Source organism: Grampus griseus (genome assembly GCF_964374135.1).
Source record: "Grampus griseus genome assembly, chromosome: 2".
Classification (NCBI taxonomy): Eukaryota; Metazoa; Chordata; class Mammalia; order Artiodactyla; family Delphinidae; genus Grampus; species Grampus griseus.
Window position 1 is genome coordinate 133,480,648 of NC_139018.1, and position 21,586 is coordinate 133,502,233.

Sequence of the window (21,586 nt, forward strand, 5' to 3'; positions counted from 1 at the left end):
ATTCGATTTGAACATGGCATTTCACTGCTATTCCAGGAGTATGTTTTATACCAGTGACTGAGGCCTGTGCAAAAGAGGTTTTTTTTTTTTTTTTCCAAAAGAGGTTTTGAACGAGGTTCCAGAAGTTCCTCCCTCTAAGCCAGCGCTGCTCCTCTAAATGCATTCTGAGATTCACAGCACTGTGGCGGCTTCAGCAGCCAAGAACAGGGCATTTCCCCAGGCGTGTGGGGAGGGAAGCAGACCACAGCGGGCTGCTGTGACGGCTAAAGAAATGCCGTGTATGAGGTTGAGCCTGGTACACAGTGGGCACTCGATAAATATTAGCTCTCTGAACTTCTCCAGGAATGATTGTATAGTACACTCAAAACCTATTACCTACTCTCCCTGACCCTTTTCTCTTGGGTCTGGAAACTTTATTTACTAGTGATTAGATTACCAGCCAGTAGGTCTTGTCTGCAAATCGAATGGCTTTCATTAAGGCCAGAGGCCACATGTCACATGCTTCCTCCCCCGCTATGGTGCCCAGCCTATAAAATATCTGCTGCTGTGGTAAGAAGCTCTCCAGAGGACATGTGCTCTGCTGACATAATGAGGAAAAGATGAAAGACTGGCCGAGTCACTGTGGGGTCGCCCCCCACCTCCTCCGGGTTTCTTGCTGAGTTGCATCCACTTCTTTGCCACGGGTGCCCTTCACCTCCTCCTCCAAATGGGAGCAGAAAGCCACCCCTCTCCAGGCCAGCCCTTTCTCCCGCTGCCGAAGCACGTGTGTCCTTCTGATGTCCCTAAACTGAGACACTGCTGTGAGCCTCCGTTTCTTCATCTGTGAAATAGGGTTGGAAGGTCAAGTGCGATTACGCATGTAACGCTCAGTGAATACCGGTCACTATTATCTGGAACTTCTTTAACCCCATTAAATCTGTCCTTAGAAATTATTTCCACTAGAGAGTGTTGGGTGTGTGTGGGGGTGTGGATCAGAAAGGGAGGGAGCCTGCTCTGAGGTTCTCGAGCCCGCCTTTCCCATTTTCCTTACCCACGATCTGAAGTCTGATCTCTGGTCACCTTTGGTAAACCTTTCTCCCAAAGCTATATTAAGAAGAAGGGGATTCGTGTCATTATCCATTTTAGGCAACAAAATAGTTCAGATTAAAATATATACTACAGGTTAAAAAATTATAAAATGAATACATGCTTATTGTAGAGACTAGAAAATTCTGTAAGGAAAAGAAGAAGATACAAATGCCCCATGACTGACTGCACGCTTAGGGATAGTTGCTGTTAATGTGTTGATATATTTCCTTCCAATCTTTATTCTTGGGTGTCTTTTCATTTTAAGTCAGCTGTTAGTCCCAGGGAACAGAGAATCTTCTTCTGAAGATTAGGGTTAGGTTACTTGCCTGAGACCAATCTCCTCAGGGCTGACAGATATGAAACCAGGAATAGGTGAGAGCTGCCCCATGGTTGTTCCTCCTCTGAATTCAAAGGAATTTAGACTATTAACTAAGGTAGCTAGTTTTGCTCCTCAGCTGCTGCCCCTGGAGGCATCCCAAGCAGGTTACTGGAAACTCTCTCCCTTGGGTACCGGTGAGCCTTGAAGGTTGGAAACACAATTTATAGTTAAGTATTTTCAGTTATTTCAATGTTCCTTCTTCATTGCTCTGATATCTTAATAATTAACATTTGCTGAGCATGTACCATTTCTTCAATGTCATGTTAAGCATGTTACAAGTATTAACTCATTTAGTCCTGGAAATACTCTCATGAGATAGATTCTCTTATTATCCGTATTTTATTGATGAGGAAACGGAGGCATAAAAGGTTTAAGCAAGGTCACACAACTAGTAAATGGTGTACTGGGACTAAATTACTTCTCTTGTGTTTGCTGTGTGTGTGTATATATATATATATATATTATATTATATATGGGCATGTATATGTAAGTACCTCTCTTATCTTTCCATTTATCCATCCTTCTCTCTCTCTCTCTCTCCCCCTCTTCTCATTTGATCTGTATTATTTCTGAAGAATTTTCATCTAAGTTTGAAGTGGCCTCCCTCAGTGGTGTGTGAGCCTTGGTGAAGCAGGACTCTACCTCTCATACGGAGCTGAAGGGGGTGAATTATTCCCTCTTCCCCTCCTTTATCAGCTGGGACAATGACATGTGACTTAGGGCAGCCAATCAGATGCTCCAGCACAGGACTTTGAATTTCAAGGGAGTGATGAGATTCAAGAGCAGCTTAGAGGTTCACTCTTTCGTCAGTGGTGATGGCAGTGGCGTCTATGTCCAGTTACAGAGGCGGCAGTGGTGATGGTGGAACCTGCAGAACGTCTGCTGGGCAGTGCCGCTGGGCAGTAGCTTCCCTAACAGGATCCTTCCTGGGGTCTGATTTTGGCTTTGGTTCTAGAAATCCAGCCAGATTCAGTTCTTTCTTTCTTTCTTTCTTTCTTTCTTTCTTTCTTTCTTTCTTTCTTTCTTTCTTTCTTTCTTTCTTTCTTTCTTTCTTTCTTTCTCTCTCTCTCTCTTTTTTTCTCTTTCTTTCTTTCTTTCTTTCTTTCTTTCTTTCTTTCTTTCTTTCTTTCTTTCTTTCTTTCTTTCTTTCTTTCCTCCCTCCCTCCCTCCCTCCCTCCCTCCCTCCCTCCCTCCTTCCCTTCCTTTTTTTGCGGTACGCGGGCCTCTCACTGTTGTGGCCTCTCCCGTTGCGGAGCACAGGCTCCGGACGCGAAGGCTCAGCGGCCATGGCTCACGGACGCAACCGCTCCGCGGCATGTGGGATCTTCCCGGACCGGGGCACGAACCCGTGTCCCCTGCATCGGCAGGCGGACTCTCAACCACTGCGCCACCAGGGAAGCCCAGTTCCCTGTTTCTTGCCTGTTGGAATGGGAGGGGAAGACTATGTAGCATCCGTATCTTCTCTTCCTCCTCTCTAACAGAACCTTCCCTCTCCTTGCGGCGAGTGGGCTACTCTTCGTTGCTGTGTGCGGGCCTCTCATTGCAGCGCCTTCTCTTGTGGAGCATGGGCTCTAGGCGTGTGGGCTTCAGTAGTTGTGGCTCATGAGCTCTAGAGCACAGGCTCAGTCAGTAGTTGTGGCGCACGGGCTTAGTTGCTTTGCAGCATGGGGGATCTTACCAGACCAGGGATCGAATCCGGGTCCCCTGCATTGGTAGGAGGATTCTTAACTATTGCGCCACCAGGGACGTCCAAGAGGAGGGTTTCTATTCCACGATTGGAAGAAGGGTTTTTCCTTCTCACTTGATGTGTATGAACTAGAAGGCAGGTTACCCCAGTTGTCACTGCAGTGTTCTTGTGACCAGCAATCACTGCAACCCTCCTAAGGTTGAAGCCAGTGCTGTGGGCAACAGAGCAGAAAGATGGAAAAATCCAGGGTCCTAGACATCATGTAACTGCTGAATCAACCACCTGGGTCTTCCTTTATATGAGAAGAGATTTCCTTTTTGTTTAATTCAGTTCAAGTTGGGTTTTTCTGTTTCTCATAGCAGAAAATATTCTAATTGATTTGCTTCTTTTTTCCACCCAAGCCTGATTATCTAAGCTCATCATCTCTCAAACAATCTTTTGGTCTCAGGAACTTTTGGTCTCTTTTTGATTTCCAGTCTTCAGAAAAATGAAGGACCTCAAAGAGGTTTTGTTACGTGGGTTATACCTACTGATCTTTACTGCATTAGAGATTTAAAATGAAAACACCTTAAAATATTAATTCAATTAGAAACAGGGTAATAAATACATTAATATTTTAACATCGATACACTGTTATGAAAATAACTATATTTTCTAAAAAAATAGAAGAGTGGCATTGTTTCAACATTTTTTGGTAAACCTCTTTATGGTCTGATTTAATGGAAAATAGCTGGAAAAACTAATACAAATGAATCCATATTCAAAACATAAATGGATTCACAGATATTGAAAACAAGCTTATGGTTACCACAGGGGAAAGGGAAGGGGGCAAGGACAAATTACGAATATGGGATTAACAGATACAAACTATTTACTATACATAAAATAGATAAGCAACAAGGATTTACTGTATAGCACCGGTAATTATACCCAATATCTTGTAATAAACTATAATGGAATATAATCTGCAAAAAAACGGAATCACTGTGCAGTACACCTGAAACGAACACAACATTGTAAATCAACTATATTTTAATAATAAAATAAATTTCTATCAAAAAAAAAGAAAATAGCTGGATTCTCATATACACTTTTGCATTCACTCTGTTGCGATTTGTTGTTTGGGCTGAAAAATATGAAGAAAATCCAGCCTCACCTAGATATGTAGTTGGAAAAAGAAGAATTTTAATAGCCTTTTCAGATAGTGTGGATATACTTCTTTAATTTCACACCAAAATTTGCGAGCAGTAGTTTCTTAAAGATTACACTGTGAAATCTGGAACCATATCAATTAACTTTTTTTTTTTTTTTTTTGCGGTACGCGGGCCTCTCACTGTTGTGGCCCCTCCCGTTGCGGAGCACAGGCTCCGGAAGCACAGGCTCAGCGGCCATGGCTCACGGGCCCAGCCGCTCCGCGGCATGTGGGATCTTCCCGGACCGGGGCACGAACCCCCGTCCCCTGCATCAGCAGGAGGACTCCCAACCACTGTGCCACCAGGGAAGCCCCAATGAACTTTTATACTCCACTTCGTCAAAATCCATTGGTCTACCTTGCACTTTGAATGGACCTTTTACCCAAGCATGATTTTGTAACATTGGCCATGCAGAAAAATTGGCTTGCTGATTTAAGCAGATCTTTCAAAATTTGACATATTTCATTATATAATATCAAAAACGCCACACTTTTTAGTATCACCACTAAGCTCATCAAAAAGTCTTGAAGTATTGGGAAGCAGTCCAGCTCACAGCAGAAAGCCTCCTAATGGATAAGTTTTCTAAAAATTCAGATTTTAGCCTGAAGGTTTGAATTTTATCATTGGCTACCATACTGTCAGTTGCCATCCTTAAAGTGACAGGCTCATTCTTGTTCATTTTTGAGAAAATGCCTGCCAAAGACCAGGTCTGAAGTTCGTCAGGCACTCTTTTGATTAACTATGGTGTTCCATGAAAAAAGTGGCTAGTCCAGTTTGCAACTTTAAGAATCGCACGTGTTTTTTTCTCGAGACACTCATCATGGCTCAGAGTGCAGCAGATGAGATTTATGCATACTTCTTATTTTACCACATCTGACAGCAAAATGTTCTGTTCTCAAGGGTCAAGATTTAATCATTTCATGGCTCTGTCGAAGGCACTATAAAGTGAAACTGGCTCTTTTTATTTTTTTTTCTGTTGTGCATGGTCATGAAGAATACAATTACTATGAGTATAGTTTGTCTTGATTCATGCTAAGACACCATCAGTTTTCATCACGATTTCTTTTGCACCATCAGTGAAAAAGACAAATAACATCTTAATGCTATTATGGAATTAGTTTTGGCTTTGCAGGTTCCCTGGAAGGGTCTCAGGGACCCCAGGAGTCCCCAGACCACACTTTTAGAACTTCTGCTTTAGCTTATGGTTGATTCTAGAAGCAACCCAACATGCTTCGATAAACTCCCTTTTCCTGAAATCAGCCCCAGTTGGTTTCTGTTGCCTGTCAGCAGTGTTCCATGTTAAAATGTCATTGTTTATGGTTGGTTGATTCAAAACGTTTAAGGAACTCTAATTTAGGGCAATTTATAAGTAAGTTCTTTGTTGTGATGGTTTGCACAGCAAATAATCAGGAAGAAGGAAAGATTCTACAGTTTCACTTTACTAAAATAATCTAACATTTATGTACATTCTTGGTGTTAAGTCAATTTTAAACAACCAAGCAAGTCTACTCCAGTCCATGAATTGTGGCAAAAGAAGGATAAGGGCACTAATGTTTTCTCCCTTCTTAGGCATGCTTCCAGCGACCTTCCTGAGCTAAGTATTATTATCCTCACTTTAGACATTAAAGACTTGAATTCTGTGGTTAAGTCTTTGGCCAAGGCCACTCACTGGTCAGACCTCTCATCCTGGCTAGAGGCTCCAAGGCCCAGGCCTTCTTTACTCTACCACGCAGGAATTTTTGATAAGGACAAAAATATAAGCCTGTGATGTCTGAGGTTTATGCCTTAGAGCGCAGTGCTGCAAAATCATGGACGTCGCCAGTGGTTCTTTAAGAAATTTCTTTTCTAAATTCTATCATGATGATATGATAAAATGCTGGCTCTCTACCAACACATTTTTGACATACCATAGAGTGGTATTTTAGAGTTGGAAGAGACCTAAAGCATGTGGTCTGTCCAAATTTCTCACCACTGGGGCATGCTGGACGATTCAACGTGCATTTCAAATAGTACCTCCTGGGCGATGACTGCTGATAACCTGATTATTGTTCATCCCACTAAATCAAAATGTGTCACATTATAAGTGGCAGGCAGCTCTTTAGATGCCCCAATAATCCCTGCTCCCTGATATTCACACCCTTGTACACTTCCCTTCCCTTGTGATAAGATCTGTAACTTGCTTCTAACCAAAAGAATATAGCAAAGGTGTTGGGATGTCACTTCTGTGGTCAGGTTTCCTAAGACAGTGACTTCTGTCTTGCTAACAGGGTCTTTCTATTGTCTTCTAGACTTGCACATTTCGGTGAGGCAAGCTGCCATGTTGGAAAGGCCCACGTGGTAAGGAACGGTGGGCAGCCTCTGGCCAACAGCCAGTGGGGAACTGAGGCTTTCAGTTCTATAGCCCATGAACAGCTGAATCTGGCCAACAACCAGTGATTGAAGTTGGAAGCAGATCCTTCCCCAGTTGAGCCATCAGATGAGACCCCAGCCCCAGCTGACACCTTTGTGAGAGACCCTGAAGCAGAGGACCCTGCTAAGCTATGCTCAGATTCCTAAACACAGAAACTCTGCTATAATATATGTGTGTGTCTTAAGCTGTGAAGTTTGGGGATAATTTGTTAGGAAGCAATAGCTAACTACTACACTGTACTATATTTTATTTATCTGTTGCTCTTTTTAGTAGGACCAGGAGTGAGCTGTTTAAGGTCACTGAGTACTTGTCATGTGTGTTTACCTGTTACTGGAGAGCTTCCTGCCAGGATCCATCCTCATGCTGAAAGGTGGAACCTGAGGCCTGCAGTATAGTTCCTAGTGATCCAGGAAAGCCCTCTGTGCCCTGCATCAGTTCCCGACTTTGGGTCTCACACTAGAACATCCATAACTGTCTTTCTCCACTTAAGTATCATTTAGCTTACAAACCAGAGGCAGCAAGCCAATTACTCCCTGGGGTCTGAAACTTCAACCTGGGAGGAAGACTATTCCACAGCAAAGGTATGAATGCAGAAATGCACATCCTAATCCAGTTCGTAAGCAGAGGTGCACAATGTCTGAAAGATCGAAGCCGTGAGATAAGAAACTCTTTCAGAGAAAAAGAAGTTAACTGGGGAGATGTTGAACTATATGCACTGCATAGGGCATCGGACAGCCCATTTCACTCTGGAGGCTTCAGTTTCCGCATCTGTAGAATGGAGGCTTGCCCCGGGTGCCATGGTCTTTCGATTCTCAGGCTGACACAACCTGGGTTACTATGAGCAGGCTCTCTGGGTCTTGAATCAACTATTAAAGGAGGGTAACAGAAATACCTGTCTCCTAAGGGGGTTGCAGGATTAAATGAAATAGAGAAAATGTGAAATGTGCAGCACAGCGCCTGGCTATTGTTACTTCTCCAAGGGGGTGCCAGGTCCCGAGGGAACTGGGGCCGCCCGGAGAGCAGCGCAGCCCGCACCGGGCCTGGTGGCCTGCCCCGCCCACGTGGGGCTGCGGCCCGTCGAATGACTCCGTGCAACGTGTTGGTGGCGGCTGCCGCGGCGGCGGCGGGCGGCTCGGACTCTTCCGGGCGCCGCAGCTTCCTGCCAAGCACCGCGCAGTCGCCTGGCTCCGCCGCGGGAGTAGCCGGTGAAGGCCTCGTCGCCGGTGCGGGACCCAGGGCTCCGTCGCGCTCGCCCAGCCCGACCCCGGGCCGCCGGACCGCACCATGCGCGCCGCGCCGCCGGCCGCGCGGCTTCTGCCGCTGCTGGTGCTGCTCGCGCTCCTGGCCGCGCCCGCCGCCCGCGCCAGCAGAGCCGAGTCCGCCGCCCCGCCGCAGTCCGGATCCGAGCGCCAGCCGCGGCCACCGCCCGGCCCTGGGCCCGGGAACGCCACCGGGATGGGCTCCGGGGAGGCGGCGGGCGGCGGCGGCGGCAGCTCCAACAGCAGCGGTGACGCCCTGGTGACCCGCATCTCCAGCCTGCTCCGCGACCTGCCCACCCTGAAGGCGGCCGTGATCGTGGCGTGCGCCTTCTCCGCCTTCCTCATAGCCTGCCTGCTGCTGCGCGTCTTCAGGTGGGTCCGCCGCCCCTTTGCAGCCCCCGCGGGCCAACTTGCACCGCCAACCTGCTGTCACTGCGCGCCCGCCGCACCTGCGCGCACCGATGCTCCGGCCCCGGCGCCTGGGTGCGCTCCCGCTAGCCCGGGACTCCCGGCCCTGCTCCACAGGGTTGCACTCGGCTGGTTTTCCCTGCTACACACTTTAGGAATTTTCTCCCCTTCGAACGACATCTCTATCTATAGCTATAGCTGTAGCTATAGCTATGATATGTATCTATATATATCAATAAATATATAAAAAATATTGAATTCCTTTTCACTCTCCACTAATGCTTAACACTCTCCATCGCGCTCCGAATTATGACACCCTTACACGGAATTTATTTTTATACCTATTTCATAGATGAGGAAAAATTTTCCGGAGAGGCAAGGTGGCTTATTCAAGTAGGCTCAGTGGTGGAAGTAGGATTTGAACCTTACCCACCTTGCTGAGCCTCCCTCTGTTCCCTCTGAGGGCTTCTCAGGCACCACCTGCTGTTTTTTCTTTTCATCCGTTCTGCTACCAAAAGAAGCAGTGTCTAGCCTGTGGGGATACCTGTGGGAGGCGCGCATTGCGCGCTGGGCTTTAGGGTGTTTGGCCATCCTTGGTGGCCTCAGTGACTTTCTGCCTACCACCCTGCCTGAATGAACTGCCGCAATGAAGATGTGCAGGGGCATGAGGGATCTTGGAGAGGCTTTTTGTAGGTTGCTCAAGTTCAGGGAGAAAGTGGGAAATTAGAAAGGATGGCCGGGGTCTCTGGAGCAGGGGGATGGAGAGGGCTACAGGGGATGCAGGGAGGGTTGCATTTCCCCCTAATGCCTGGGAAATTCTGGTTTTGCGGGAAATGAACCAAATGTGTCCTGTTACTCAGGCGGGCCTCTGGGAAATCTGGGCATGTGTGTGTCAGTTATTCACAGCCTGTGCCTTCCCCTTCCAAGTGTATACAGTGTGCTTGGGTGTTTGATCAGCTGTTGGAGGTTTGGGGCCAGGGGCTTGTGAGCTTTTTCAGAGCAGGAGCAGAAACCAGATCTGGAAAGGCCGGGTTGGGAGCTCTCCCTTGAGGCTTGCTATTGGTTGCTGTGTGACTTTGAGTCAAGGTGTTTCTTTGTGGGGCCATAGGATTAAATGGTAGTGGTCCTGAGAAAATGGAGAAGGGGGAACTGTGGGCCCACATCCCCTCGCCCCATCCCCTGCCCTGGCTCCGGCTACATTGTTTTCCACTGTGCTGATCCCCTGATGTGCAGCAGACGTTGAATTGCCCCTCTCTGTACCCCATCCTTCCTGCTGCCCTTTATCGTCTGCTTGCAAACTTCAGTGGCTCCCTGTAGCCACTACCTGGATGTGGCATTCAGACCCTTACAGACTAGCTCCAGTGCACCTTGTGGCCATCAGCCAGCCCTTCTGAACCTCCTGTCGCTTCTCTCCTGACACTCTCTGCGGCTGGCTTGTGCTCGTCCACTCCTGGGCCAGTTCCCACTGCACACTTGCCATGACTGCACGCAGCCACCGGGGCCCAGCTCCCACGCTCCGTCCTCTGGGTAGTGTTCCTGGACATCCGAGCCAGGCTGTTGCTTCCTTTTCTGGCCTCCCCCAGCCCTAGCCTTGTGCATCCTCCGTACGGCCCTTCTCACGCCAGGCTGGTGGCTCCCCCACACAGCAGACAGTCCTGGACGGTGGGCATGTCCAGTCCCCGTGCCCAGGGACGGCCTGGCCTTCAGCAGATGCGCCGTAGTCCTTTACTGCCTTCCTGATTGTTCAGTTGTGTTGAACGTTGGTGCCTAGAGCAGCTCTGAGCCTGGAGGTTTGAAACATTTTGCTCAAAATAGGCCGCTCAGCCCACAAGGCGGTGCACTTCTTAAGACGGTATTTGAAGTATTTTGCCAGTCTGCTCCGTATTACCCAGGAGCGGGGCCGAAAAGCAAGCAGCATGTGGCCAGATGTGAGGGCACGTGTTTGAGCAGGAGAGCCGGTACTCAGGGCTGGAAGGGATGGGTCCTTGCTGGCCTGTGAGCTGGGCGTTGGAGGAAGGTTCCGACTTCACAGGAGAGGCTCCTTATGGATGTGCCTTCTCTTTCCAGGAAGGCCTTCTTGTTGGGGAGAGTTTCCAGGGGTTCAGCTGACACCCCAGTTCTGATGTGGATAGGAACTTACAGCATTTTACAGCTGGGAAGGGCCTTGATGGTACACAGGTCCCATGTGCTCCTTTGCAGAGGAGAAAGTTGCATCCCAGGGCGGGGAGTAAGTCATCCGGTAGACTCTAGAACACTACAAGTCTGTGGTCTGTACTGTGACCTTTCCACAGGCCGCTGCACGCTCGCTTCATCGGGCTTCCTGAAGGCCTGCTGCCCTGACTGGGCGTCTTCCTTACCTGCTTCCCCTCCTAGCCCCTTAGCATGCAGTCACCACATCCTGGCTATTCTGCCTCTCAAGTCTCCCTGAGACTGTCTCATCTGGGCCATACCCCTTCCTCCACGGGAGCTTCCCCACCTGCCAGCCCTTCTGCCTGACTCACCTCCCTCCCTCGTGTCCGGAGTCACAGCAGTGCCCTTCAGGCTGGCGTTCCTGCAGCCAGCCTTGTCCCCACTCCCATCCATCCTCCCTCGTCTGGTTTCACCCTTCTTCTGCCCACTCATCCCCCCGTGCGCAGGCTTCTCAGTGTGCTGGCAAGCTGGCTGTGTCTAACCAGGGCCCCACCTCCCTCTCAAGCCCCCATCTCAGCTGTGCCCACTGCTCCCGCCCTGCTGGACCTTCAGGTGTTCTCCAGCGGCATCTGGTGGCCTTAGCCCGGCATGTGCCTCTGACCCTCTGCTTGGGGTCCCCTCCACCACCAAGACTACGTGGCCAGCTCATTGCTGTTTGCCTGCCTGTGTGTCACCTCCTCTGAGAAGCCTCCCAGCAAGGCCCCCTTCCAGAGCACATGTGAGTTTGGGATTTTCTACTTGGAGTCAAGAGTGTCGCTGAACTTACTGGGCGGAGGGCTCCTAAGAGCAGGACTGGCCCTTAATCGTTTGTGCCTCTCTAATGCCTGCTGTGGCTACAAGCACAAGCTGGCATCTGATAAAGGTATTTTTAGCAAATGAATGAACCCCTAAGTATTTTGCTTTGCTGATGCTTTGCTGATGCGTCTCAAAATGTCCTCTGTGATGAGCTGCATGGCTGATGCTGGGAACCTGTGAGATCGGGACTTATTTGGACAGTGGCCGCCATTTCCTTAACGATGGATACAGAGAAGGGAGGGAGGTAAAGGAGGAAGAGTGTAGTAAGTATTATTGCTTATACATAACCCGTGTGTCTGTTTTCCCTGAAGGAGTCGCTTTGCCAGACAACAGAAAGAATGTGGATCCAAGGAAACTGTTACAATTAGAAGCAAAGAATATGTATCGTGGTAAGAAAGATATATACCTTTAACCAAGCAGTCCCATTTCTAAGGTACGCACAGTTTTTACTGCAATACCTATTCTTTGCTTCTAATTTTATTACTTAGGAGAGGAAGCAAAGATGCATGGCCAATGAAGTCCAGAGCAGTTCTGTTTAACAGTGAAGAGATTTAAGTAACCTAGGTATCTAACAATTGAGCATTGGTTAACTAAATTATGGTAGTGCTTACAGTGAAATACTGTGCAGCTGTGAAAAATGATGATGCTAATATAATACTCACTATATGCTGGTTGAGTGAAACAGGTTACAAAACAGCATGTGTAGTATGAGCTCATTAAATAAATAAATAATATATATATATATGGATGTGCAAAGAATTTTTTGTATGCGTGTGTACATGTGTGACTGTGGGAGATTCTTCATTATGTATTTATTTATTGTTTATGATATATTTCTACATTGTCTGAATTTCCTCTCAATGGACATTTATTCATTTTCTTTCTCCCTGTCTGTGCACTCAGCTCCTTGCTACATCCTTAGGTGTGTCTTCCTGAGGACCTGTATGAGAGAGTCTGGGGTGGACCCCTAGGAGTGGGATTCCTGGGTCCCAGGGGTACTCTTACACGGTTTCCTTGAGTATGTACCAGTTTACCCTCCCACCTGCAGTATCTGGGGGTTCTCAGATCCTCCCATCATATCTGACACTTAGTATTATCTGACTTTCTAATGTTTTTCAATCAGATGGGTATGATTGGGTATCTCATTGCTTGCTTTTGCAGATCTCCAGTTCTTATTGAGGTTGAGTAGCTGTCTCTTCCCATACTTATTAATCAATCTGATGTCCCATCTGCAGAATCATTTACAGTTTTTTCATGTATTGGAATCATTAAGGAAAACTGTTTAAAGACTGGAGACAAACTTGGAGGGAGGGAAAGGCAGTTTGGAGGCAGAGCGCCCTCGAGCCAGAGTACCTTCAGGTATATGTGTGTGTGTGCGTGCACGTGTGCATGTGTGTGTGTGTGCAGTTCTGCCTGGCTTGCAGTAGGGCCAGCCTCCCTAGGTCTGTTGCTTGACATGTTTATGAGAGCTGGAAGGAAATCAATAAAGAAGCTGTGTTTAGGAAGTAGAAAACTCCTCCAATTTTTGGATGTTGGAAAGCGTCTCATGGGGTCTCATGGATTCAGGGTTAACAAGCGTAAGCCAGTGGCCGCTGTTCAGTACCTTTTGCCCCCCATGCTCTCTGAGGTCTGACTTTACCCTTTGAGATCTGAGGGGGAATCTGACTTTACTCTGTGGTGTCTTATGAACGAGGTGGAGACAAGTTAGAAACTGCCACCTGAAACCACGACTTTCATTTCCTCCTGGGGATCCTTTCCCCGTCCTGTCGAGTCTCCCAGCTCTCCTGCCCAGGCCACACTTCTCCCAGATCTCTGTTGGCTGCATGCCCAGCCACTTATTTCAAAAGCTGTGTAAAATCGTCTTATCTGAAAGGAGGGTTGTTTTGGTGCTTCCTGGGGGATGAAGAGGAAGACAAATTCTAAGTGATCTGACATTGCCCAGCTGTTGCACTTGGATCAGTGGCAGAGTTGCACGCTGTCGTGTCCTGAAGACGCCGGAACCACGGGAGCTTAGTGAATTACTAAGCCAGGTCTTTGAAAAGGAATAAAAACGTTCCTGCTTCTCCTGGATTCCCCGGATCTCCCATTGTCTGTGTATTTATATTTGTCCTAAGAATAAAAGTTATTTAAGAGAACATCTAGAAGTTTAATGCTTTCAGGATTTGGGGAAAGTGTTCTGAAAAGTTTTTAGTTATTGCTCATTAGTATATCAATATTATTTTAATAAATTGGAGCTTGGGGCAGAGCCCTGGTTAGAAAGTTAAGCCCCTTTTTATGACTTTGAGATTGTGGCGCTTGTGTAGCACCAGGAGGTCATTTTTAAAAAATTTTATTGAAGTAGGGTTGATTTACAATGTTGTGTTTAATTTCTACTGTACAGCAAAGTGACTCAGTTATACATATATATATTTTTTATCATATTCTTTTCCATTATGGCTTATCATAGGATATTGAATATAGTTCCCTGTGCTGTACATAGGATATTGAATATAGTTCCCTGTGTATATTCCCTGAATACAGGACCTTGTTGTTTATCAGGAGGTCATTTTTGATTGCTTGACCAAGGTTTTGAATTGGGGGAGAAGCTATAGTTGTGAAACATATTTATCTTAATTTAATTTTTACTTTTCAAGTGGGTTTTCTTTTTTCTTTGTTTTCCAGTTTTATTGGGATAAAATTGATACACAGAACTGTATAAGTTTAACGTGGACAACATAACGACTTGACTTACATATATTGTGAAATGATGACCACGATAAGTATAGTGAACATCCATCATCTCATAGATGCCAAAAAAAGGAAAAAATCATTTTTTTCCTGGTAATGAGAACTTTTGGGGTCTACTCTCTTAGCAACTTTCCCATCTATCACACAGCAGTGTTAGCTATAGTCATAATGCCCACTCCATCCCCAGGACTTATTGGTCTTATTGGAAGGTTGTACTTTCATCCAATTCCCATGGATGTTTAATCTTACACACCACAGTAAAGAAAGTGTTAAATAAATCTAACCCAGCAAAAATCCAGATTAAAAAAAAAAACAACAGGGTAGAGAGTATGCCCTTGATTCAGTTTTCCACCAAGATGAAAAAGAAGTCATAGCGTGTGGGAGGAATAGGGTCCCTCAAGTGGTTCTTTCCTGGGCGGATTCTGCCTGCTTTGGGGTCATTTAGCAATTTCTGGGGACGTTTTTGATTGTCATGACTTGAGGAGGGGGATGCTACTGGCATCTTGTGGGTAAAGGCCAGAGATGCTGCTGGACATCCTACAGTACCCAGGACAGACCCCCTTAACAAAGAATGATCCAGCCCAAGATGGCGGTAGCACAGGTGCGGGCCTCCTGGTTGTCTATGTGAGCAGTTTACTGAACCTTTCTGGGCATCTGCTTCCCAGCACTAATTAAAGTACCTGCTTCCCAGGGCTATTGGGATGTTTGGAATGAGATTGGGTCAATCAAACCCCTGGCTCCCCTTTAAGCAGCCAAGTGTCCTATTGTACTTAAAAAAACGATTCTGAAAACAGATGTAATTTATACCCAACCTTTTGGTCTTGCTTTTGCCTGTAAATGAGGATTCAGCCATATGGCCAAGATCATCAGGCAAGTGCATCTGTTTCTGAGCCTTGCAGATATGAAACTGGTGACTCTTTAGCCTGCGTGAGCCTCCCCGGACACCTAGGACCCCATGTAGGGTCCCGCACACAGCTGAATTCCCCTGGGGAAGGAGGTGCCTCATGACTGCCCTTACTGACAGGCCTGTGAGGACTCAGGACCTGCCACTGATCCCTTCTATCCAGTTGGAAAGGGAGGAAAATCTCTCTTTAATTTAACCCTGAGCCCCCCGGCTTATTTGGCTTTGCCTGTAAACTCTTATGCCCATGTACTCATCGAGTGTGGGGTCTTTGCCAACACAGGCCCTTCTGGAGACACGGGGCACGTCTAGGGGTGGGGTGGGGGTCTCCAGTGTCAGTGTCTGCATGCATCCTGTACGGAGAGTGTCACAGAAGGGAAACCCTCCCAGATTTAAGCAGAGAAGGCTTCATAGGTTGTGCCTGGGATTTTAGTTTTATGGCTGATGTTTTGGTTCTAACTATTTACAAAGGGAAATTCTGGGACCACGAATTTAGAATCATGTTGTCATGGTTTCACTTTAAAAATCTGTATTTAATCTTCCTGGCAATCTGCCAGGAATCCAGACTTGCTATTTATTTTCCTGAGGGTGCAGGGAGGAGGCAACCCCCTCTCATTGGCAGGTGTGGAGCAGAAGAGGGGCCATGGCAAAGAGCCTGGGCAGGGCTCTTCAGGCCTGGGAGGGCTTCAGACCCTTGTAACCTCTTGGGTGTGGGCTTTCTTTGCACTCAGAGTGCCACTGAGCTCCCTCCTTCGACCCATTGTACAGATGAGGAAACTGAGGCCAGGAAATGGGAAGGGTTTGTTAAGGTCACCCAGTGAGTTTGTAGGAAAAGTAGGACTCAAGGCCAGGTGTTCTGATGCTCAGCCTGGCCTCTTCTGGGCCTCCAAGATGTGGTGGGCTGGGTTTTAGCCTGGTCAGTTGAGTCTCCCCAATGCTCAGCCAGGGACCCAGGAGAGAGCATGGCTGAATGGATGGAGCAATCTTACCAGTGTATTTAATGACCCATTGGAAGCCTAGAAGGTGCTGAGAGAATACAGCTGAGGTGAAGGAGTTTCCAATTCAATCTGGAAGATAGGATAATGCCTTTGTATGATTCTGCTTGGCAGGTGAAAGGCAATCTAATTCTGTAGGGGAGTCATGTGTCAAAAGCAACACTTGATAAATTGCCAGAGGACTTATCAAAGCCCCAGGGACTTTGGCGGGGGACATGGTGGTCAGGGAGGGCATATGGGATGAGTAGAAGGATTAGGACCTGATGGGGTGGGAGAAGAGGTTCTTCCAGGACCGGCTGGCCGAGCAGGTTTTGTGGTGGGCAGGGTTTGTGAAAATGATCATCTGGAAATTATGGTGACAATAATAATAATAGCAACTAATATTTATTAAGCCCTTACTGTATACCAGCCTCTGTGCTAAACATTTTATATGTTTCCTCATCCCTGTGAGGAGTGTCCTGTCGGAATCCCATTTTACAGATGAGTAAATCAAGTTGCAGAGTGATGAAGTGTCTTGCTTAAGGCCATATGGCTGGGGAAGGGCAGGAGTCTGATTTCCAATCCAGCATTCCTCCCCCACTCCTTTTCCTGTTGCAGCCGGATTTTGGAAGACAGGAATCCCAGCCAGAGGATTTGGGGATTAGTCGTGGGTCAGAGGAGCAGATGGAGGATTTGAATGCAGGAGTGTAATGATGAAAGGGCTGCTTTAGCAATGCTGACCCCTTTTAGGTGCTTAACATGTATTTGCTGAGCGAATGGATGAATAGTGATGTGGCTGCCTCGGGGATGCAGGATGGCGGGGGAGACCAGTGGAAGGTGCTGGAAGGACCAGGAGGGAGGGCTGGAGATTCGAGTGGGTGAAGAGGAGGATGAAGAGGAAAGTGTCAGGAGGACCGGAAGGGCCTGGAGAGGTGGGCGTGGTGAAGGGGATGGTCAGGCAGGGGAGAAGCCTTGGTGAGAAAGAGGGTGACAGAAACACCATGGAAACGCCAGCCACGCAGCTGGACATCTCGGCTTGTAGTGGCGGGGTTGGGAGTTCTGTCAAGAAGTGGCTGTCCCTGAAGTGTGGACTGTCCCTGAAGTGGGGGGCAGTGGCGGCAAGGACTGACACCCCTGCGCCTCCCCTACCATGTGGCAGGGACAAGTGGATGCTGAAAGGGTCATTTATGACATGTGTCCCGAAGCACAGTGACCCCAGAATTTCAAGGCTGTGGCTGTGTCCCTGGGTCCACCAAAGAGTCCCTCTCGGTCATCTTGCCACTGCCCTTGAACCAACAGAGCCACCCCTAGAGGCTTCCTTCCTCACTTTTGGCCTCGCTTGCCTCTCCTGGCACCTCACAGACGGGTGAAGTGGACCCAACCCTTTGCAAACACACTTGGGAGCTGGAGGAACAGGTCTTGGGGCATTTGCTGTGGCCACATTTCACGTGGCTCCTTAAACAGGTCAAAGCCGGGGCGTACTTATTTTTTCTTGGAAGAATGAGAGTTGGATCTGTCCCTCAGGGATTGAGGGAAGGAAAGGGAAACAAGGGTGGGGGGCAGGTAGAGGCGTAACCCTGAGGAGTTATGAAGAGGAACCCTAAGACTTGTCAACGGTATGTGGTCCTGTGTGAAATGGAAGCCCGGGACACACTGTGCATTGGGTGCTGGAGGCCGGCGTTGTGATCAGTCAACAGTGGTGTCACTTTGTTAATCCTGAGGGGACAGTGCCCAGGAGAGGAGGGGAACAGCTAGGCTGTATAGGTAATGACTAGTACCTCTTCATCGTGACTGAACTGCTGGTGAACAGATCTAGGACCTCAGTTGACAGTGAGAATCAGGCCATCTCTCTGGGCCCATGATTTTAGCTCAATTATTCAGTGTCACTCATGCGTGGCACCCAGGACCAAATAAACCATGGCCAGGAAGCTAAGTCAGAGGTTGCAGACTGACGGCCCACAGATACGTCTTTTTGTTTTGTTTTGATCTGCACAGTGGTTCTGTTTTCATTTTTTATTAAAGTGCAGTTGATTTACAGTGTTTCACGTGTATAGCAAAGTGATTCAGTTATGCATACGTACATACATATATATATATATATTCTTTTTCAGATTCTTTTCCATTGTAGGTTATTACAAGGTATTGAATATAGTTTCCTGTGCTATACAGTAGGTCCTTGTTGTTTATCTATTTTTATATACAGTAGTGTGTATCTGTTAATCCCCAATTCCCAATTTATCCCTCCCCCCCTTTTCCCCTTTGGCAAACATAAGTTTGTTTTCTATGTCTGTGAGTCTATTTCTGTTTTGTAAATAAGTTCATTTGTATCATTTTTTTAGATTTCACATATACGCAGTGTTTCTAACAACTGAGATAACTGAGAACACTTAAAATTGGGAGTCTTCACATCAAAATCCAGATCTGCTTTTCTCAACAGATGGGAATACTGGAAACGCAGTGCCTCTGTAACGAGGGGCGGGTAGGGGGGGCGGAGAGCTGGGTAGCCACCATCCCATCTCGTCTGTGTTTGTGAGTGCCAATCCTCGTGTCTCCTTGACTCCAAGACCGAGCGTTGGCTGTCATTTGTCACCGCGTTTGTTCTAATGTTTACATCACACCAGGCTCGCTTCACTGCTTTCCTGCGCCTGTGGGCTCTGGGGCGTTTGAGTCATCCCGCTTGACTGGGTGCTGGTACTGGAGCAGAGTGTCTGGCGTGGTGGGGAGGACAGGCATCAGGTGTGGCAGCGCTGCTCGTGTACCTGGAAGTCTCTGGAACACCTGTGTCTGAGAGGGCTTGGCCGGAGCCCTGTTAGAGCTGGGCTGCCTGAGATCCTGCAGCTCTCACTGCACTAGAGGAAAATGCTTTTGTCTCATGTAACCGAGAGTCTCAAGTGGCCCATCTGGAGCGGAGCCAGATGAGATTCAGATCACGCTGGTGCTGGGCTCGTTTAAACTGCTTTAAAAGGATGGTGATGGGTAGAGCGCAGGGGCTGTGCCCAAGGCTGGAAAGGGAGGAGGCTGGGGCTTGGGAATTGTACCCTGGTCGCCAGCCTTGGGTTTGCCCCCGAGCCTGGGGCCCATCCCAGGTCATCGCCCCTTCTTGGGAGGCATGGCGCTGTTGTCACTGGTTCTCCGGCACCTGCTTCCCTACATGGTGGGGCTGCACAGTGGGTTTTGGGGTCGTGTCCTTTCTCCAAGTTTGCTTGGTTTTCCAGGGAAGGCTCAGTGTTGTCATGTTCTGAGGGGGGAAGTTGCAGGGTAGAGGTCGGAGGTTCAAAACAGGAAAGGCCTCTGTCCTCAGAGCACTGGAAGCTTCGGCCGGGTGCGAAGGCGGGCAGCTGACTCATGGCAGCCGCTTGATCCGATCTCTCCCCTGCACATGCCGTTTTCATCTTCTGTATTAATTTTCCAAATGTCAAAGGTAACGTGCTCTTTGGAACGAGTAGTGTGGTTTCAGCAGAAGGCTGGCCCTCGAGCCACAGAGCTACTTCAGTGGGCTTCACACTGAAAACAGCTCAGGGGGAGGAAAGGTCAGAGATGCTGGGTTTGGCTCCTAAAGTCACCAGGTGAGCAGGAGACGGCAGGCAGCCTCTGGGTGGGACAGGGGGGCCCCCGGGCCTCTCCAGGAGAAGGGTCTCCTGTCCGAGAGGCAGGCCTGACACACACGTGGTCTGTTTAAATTTTTATCTTAACTACCTTCTTTGAATTTTATTTATTTATTTACTTGTTTGTTTTAAAAATAGCTCATATATTCACATGGTTTGAAATTCACGAGGAGCCAGAGGGTATAGTGAACAATCTCCTTCTTAGCCCCGCCTGCCCTTCGGCCCCCCAGCTTCCTTCTCTGGGGGCTGTCAATTTCTTGTGACTCTTTCCAGAGAGATTTTATAAGTAGAAATGAATGAATGTGATAGATACACATACGTACATATCTATCTTTCCTGCTTTTAATGACAGCTTTATAAGATGTAATTCACATGCCATACAGGTGTCCCATTTAAAGTGTCCAAATCATGGTTTTTAGTACATTCACAGAGTTGCGCACCATCACCCCAGTCAATGATAGAAGACTGTTGTCATTCCAGAAAGAAACGTGAGCTCGTTATCGGTCACTCCTCATCTCTCTCCCAAGCCCCACCGCGGTGAGCTCTGCCACCAGCACCCTAGCTGCACCGGGGAAGTGCGTGACGTGGATACGAAATTCGGGTTCAGGGTGAGGGACTTTCCAGGAGGCTCACAGACAAAGGAGTTGCTGGGCTGAGACGGAATCGCACCCCTGGACGTGCAGCCTGTGGATCTGACCGCCGCACCCCCAGACTGAACTTCTGACGGCAAACTAACCCGTCCGGCTTTGCGTTGTTTTGTGTCTCTTTGCAGGGGAGGGTGGGGAGGGCAGGCCCCTCTCCACGTGGGTCCTCTGGGCTCCCACTCTGCTCCCCAGCCTCCGTGTCTGCCTGAGCCGTGCGCTGGGGAGCATTGGGAAACCAGTTTCCGACCAGCTGTTGAGCGGGCCTTTGAGTAAACCAACCCTCTGGCTTTAGGATTACATTTCAGAGTAAGAGAATTTGAACTTCTCTTCTGTCTAGTTAGAAATGTTTGTTTTGGCCCCAGTGGAACGATCCTTTGTCTCTTCTCGAGCTTCTCTGGTCTTGCTGGGTCCTGTGAAGCACAACGTGGACATTTACTTAAAACCACCCTTTAAGTAAATGCCACCGTCTCTCCGTGGAGGCCACTGGGTGTAACGGGACCTTGTACCAGAAAAGAAAAATTACGGCGAAGGGGCCATGCTGTTGCAGGTGGGCCAGCAATATCTCTTCCCTTCCTTCTTCCCTGAATCTCCCCCTTCTTGGGCGGGGAGCGCTGTGACAGTTGTGGCAAAGCTCCTTCCTGCTTATGCCTCCCACCCACCCCTGGGTAGGTGAGGAAGCAGGGCTGTAAGCAGAAACACCGGGATAGGAACCCAAGTCTGACTCTAACCTGGGACTCTGTCTGGAACCCGTTGCTTCTTTCTCAAGCTGTGTCCTCGAGGCTGACCCACTGCCCTCCCCCCCGGGGACACATGGGTGACTGCAGATTCTCTGAAGCTGTGTAGCCTTAGCCTTTTCCTCAGACCGGGATGCTGGTGAACAGCCCTGTGGGAAGATCACCAAGGATGCTTGTCGTCTCGGAGAACCTGTTCACAGGTCTCCCTGCATGAAAGCCTTCACGATGTTGTCACCGAGGTGCATTATATGTATGGTTCCTTGTTTCTAGAACCAGAAACAGGGAAGAGTCCCAGGGTTTTAAAGGATCTGACAAAATGGGAAAATTATACTTACATGTGGAAGGTTTGCTGTTAAAATGTTGGACAATCCCGAGATGGTGTTTATCATTACAGCCATGCCTTTTTTCCTTCGAGACCCTGTGACAACGTTTAGGGTTCCTTTGTTTGTGGGTGACAGAAAGCCCTGACCAGACCGGCTTCGGTGACAAACAGAGTAGCATTGTTGGTGTCAAGGAGGGCTGGCATCATAGTAGACTTGGAGCTGGTCTCTCCCTCCAGTCTGTCCTCTACCATGTTGGCTTTATGTTCCATTTCTAGAAGACGGCGATGCA

The 21,586-nt window shown here is 48.1% G+C and overlaps 1 protein-coding gene across 1 annotated transcript in view; it reads left to right on the forward strand.

Moving 5' to 3' along the window:
- The first annotated feature begins 8,003 nt into the window (after positions 1-8,003).
- FAM174B (family with sequence similarity 174 member B) overlaps positions 8,004-21,586 on the forward strand; it is a 30,917-nt gene continuing 17,334 nt past the window's right edge. Inside the window, exon 1 of the mRNA XM_082649545.1 lies at positions 8,004-8,368. Within this exon, the coding sequence (XP_082505671.1) occupies positions 8,022-8,368 (347 nt within the window). The 5' untranslated portion in view covers positions 8,004-8,021. The remainder of the gene's footprint in view (positions 8,369-21,586) is intronic.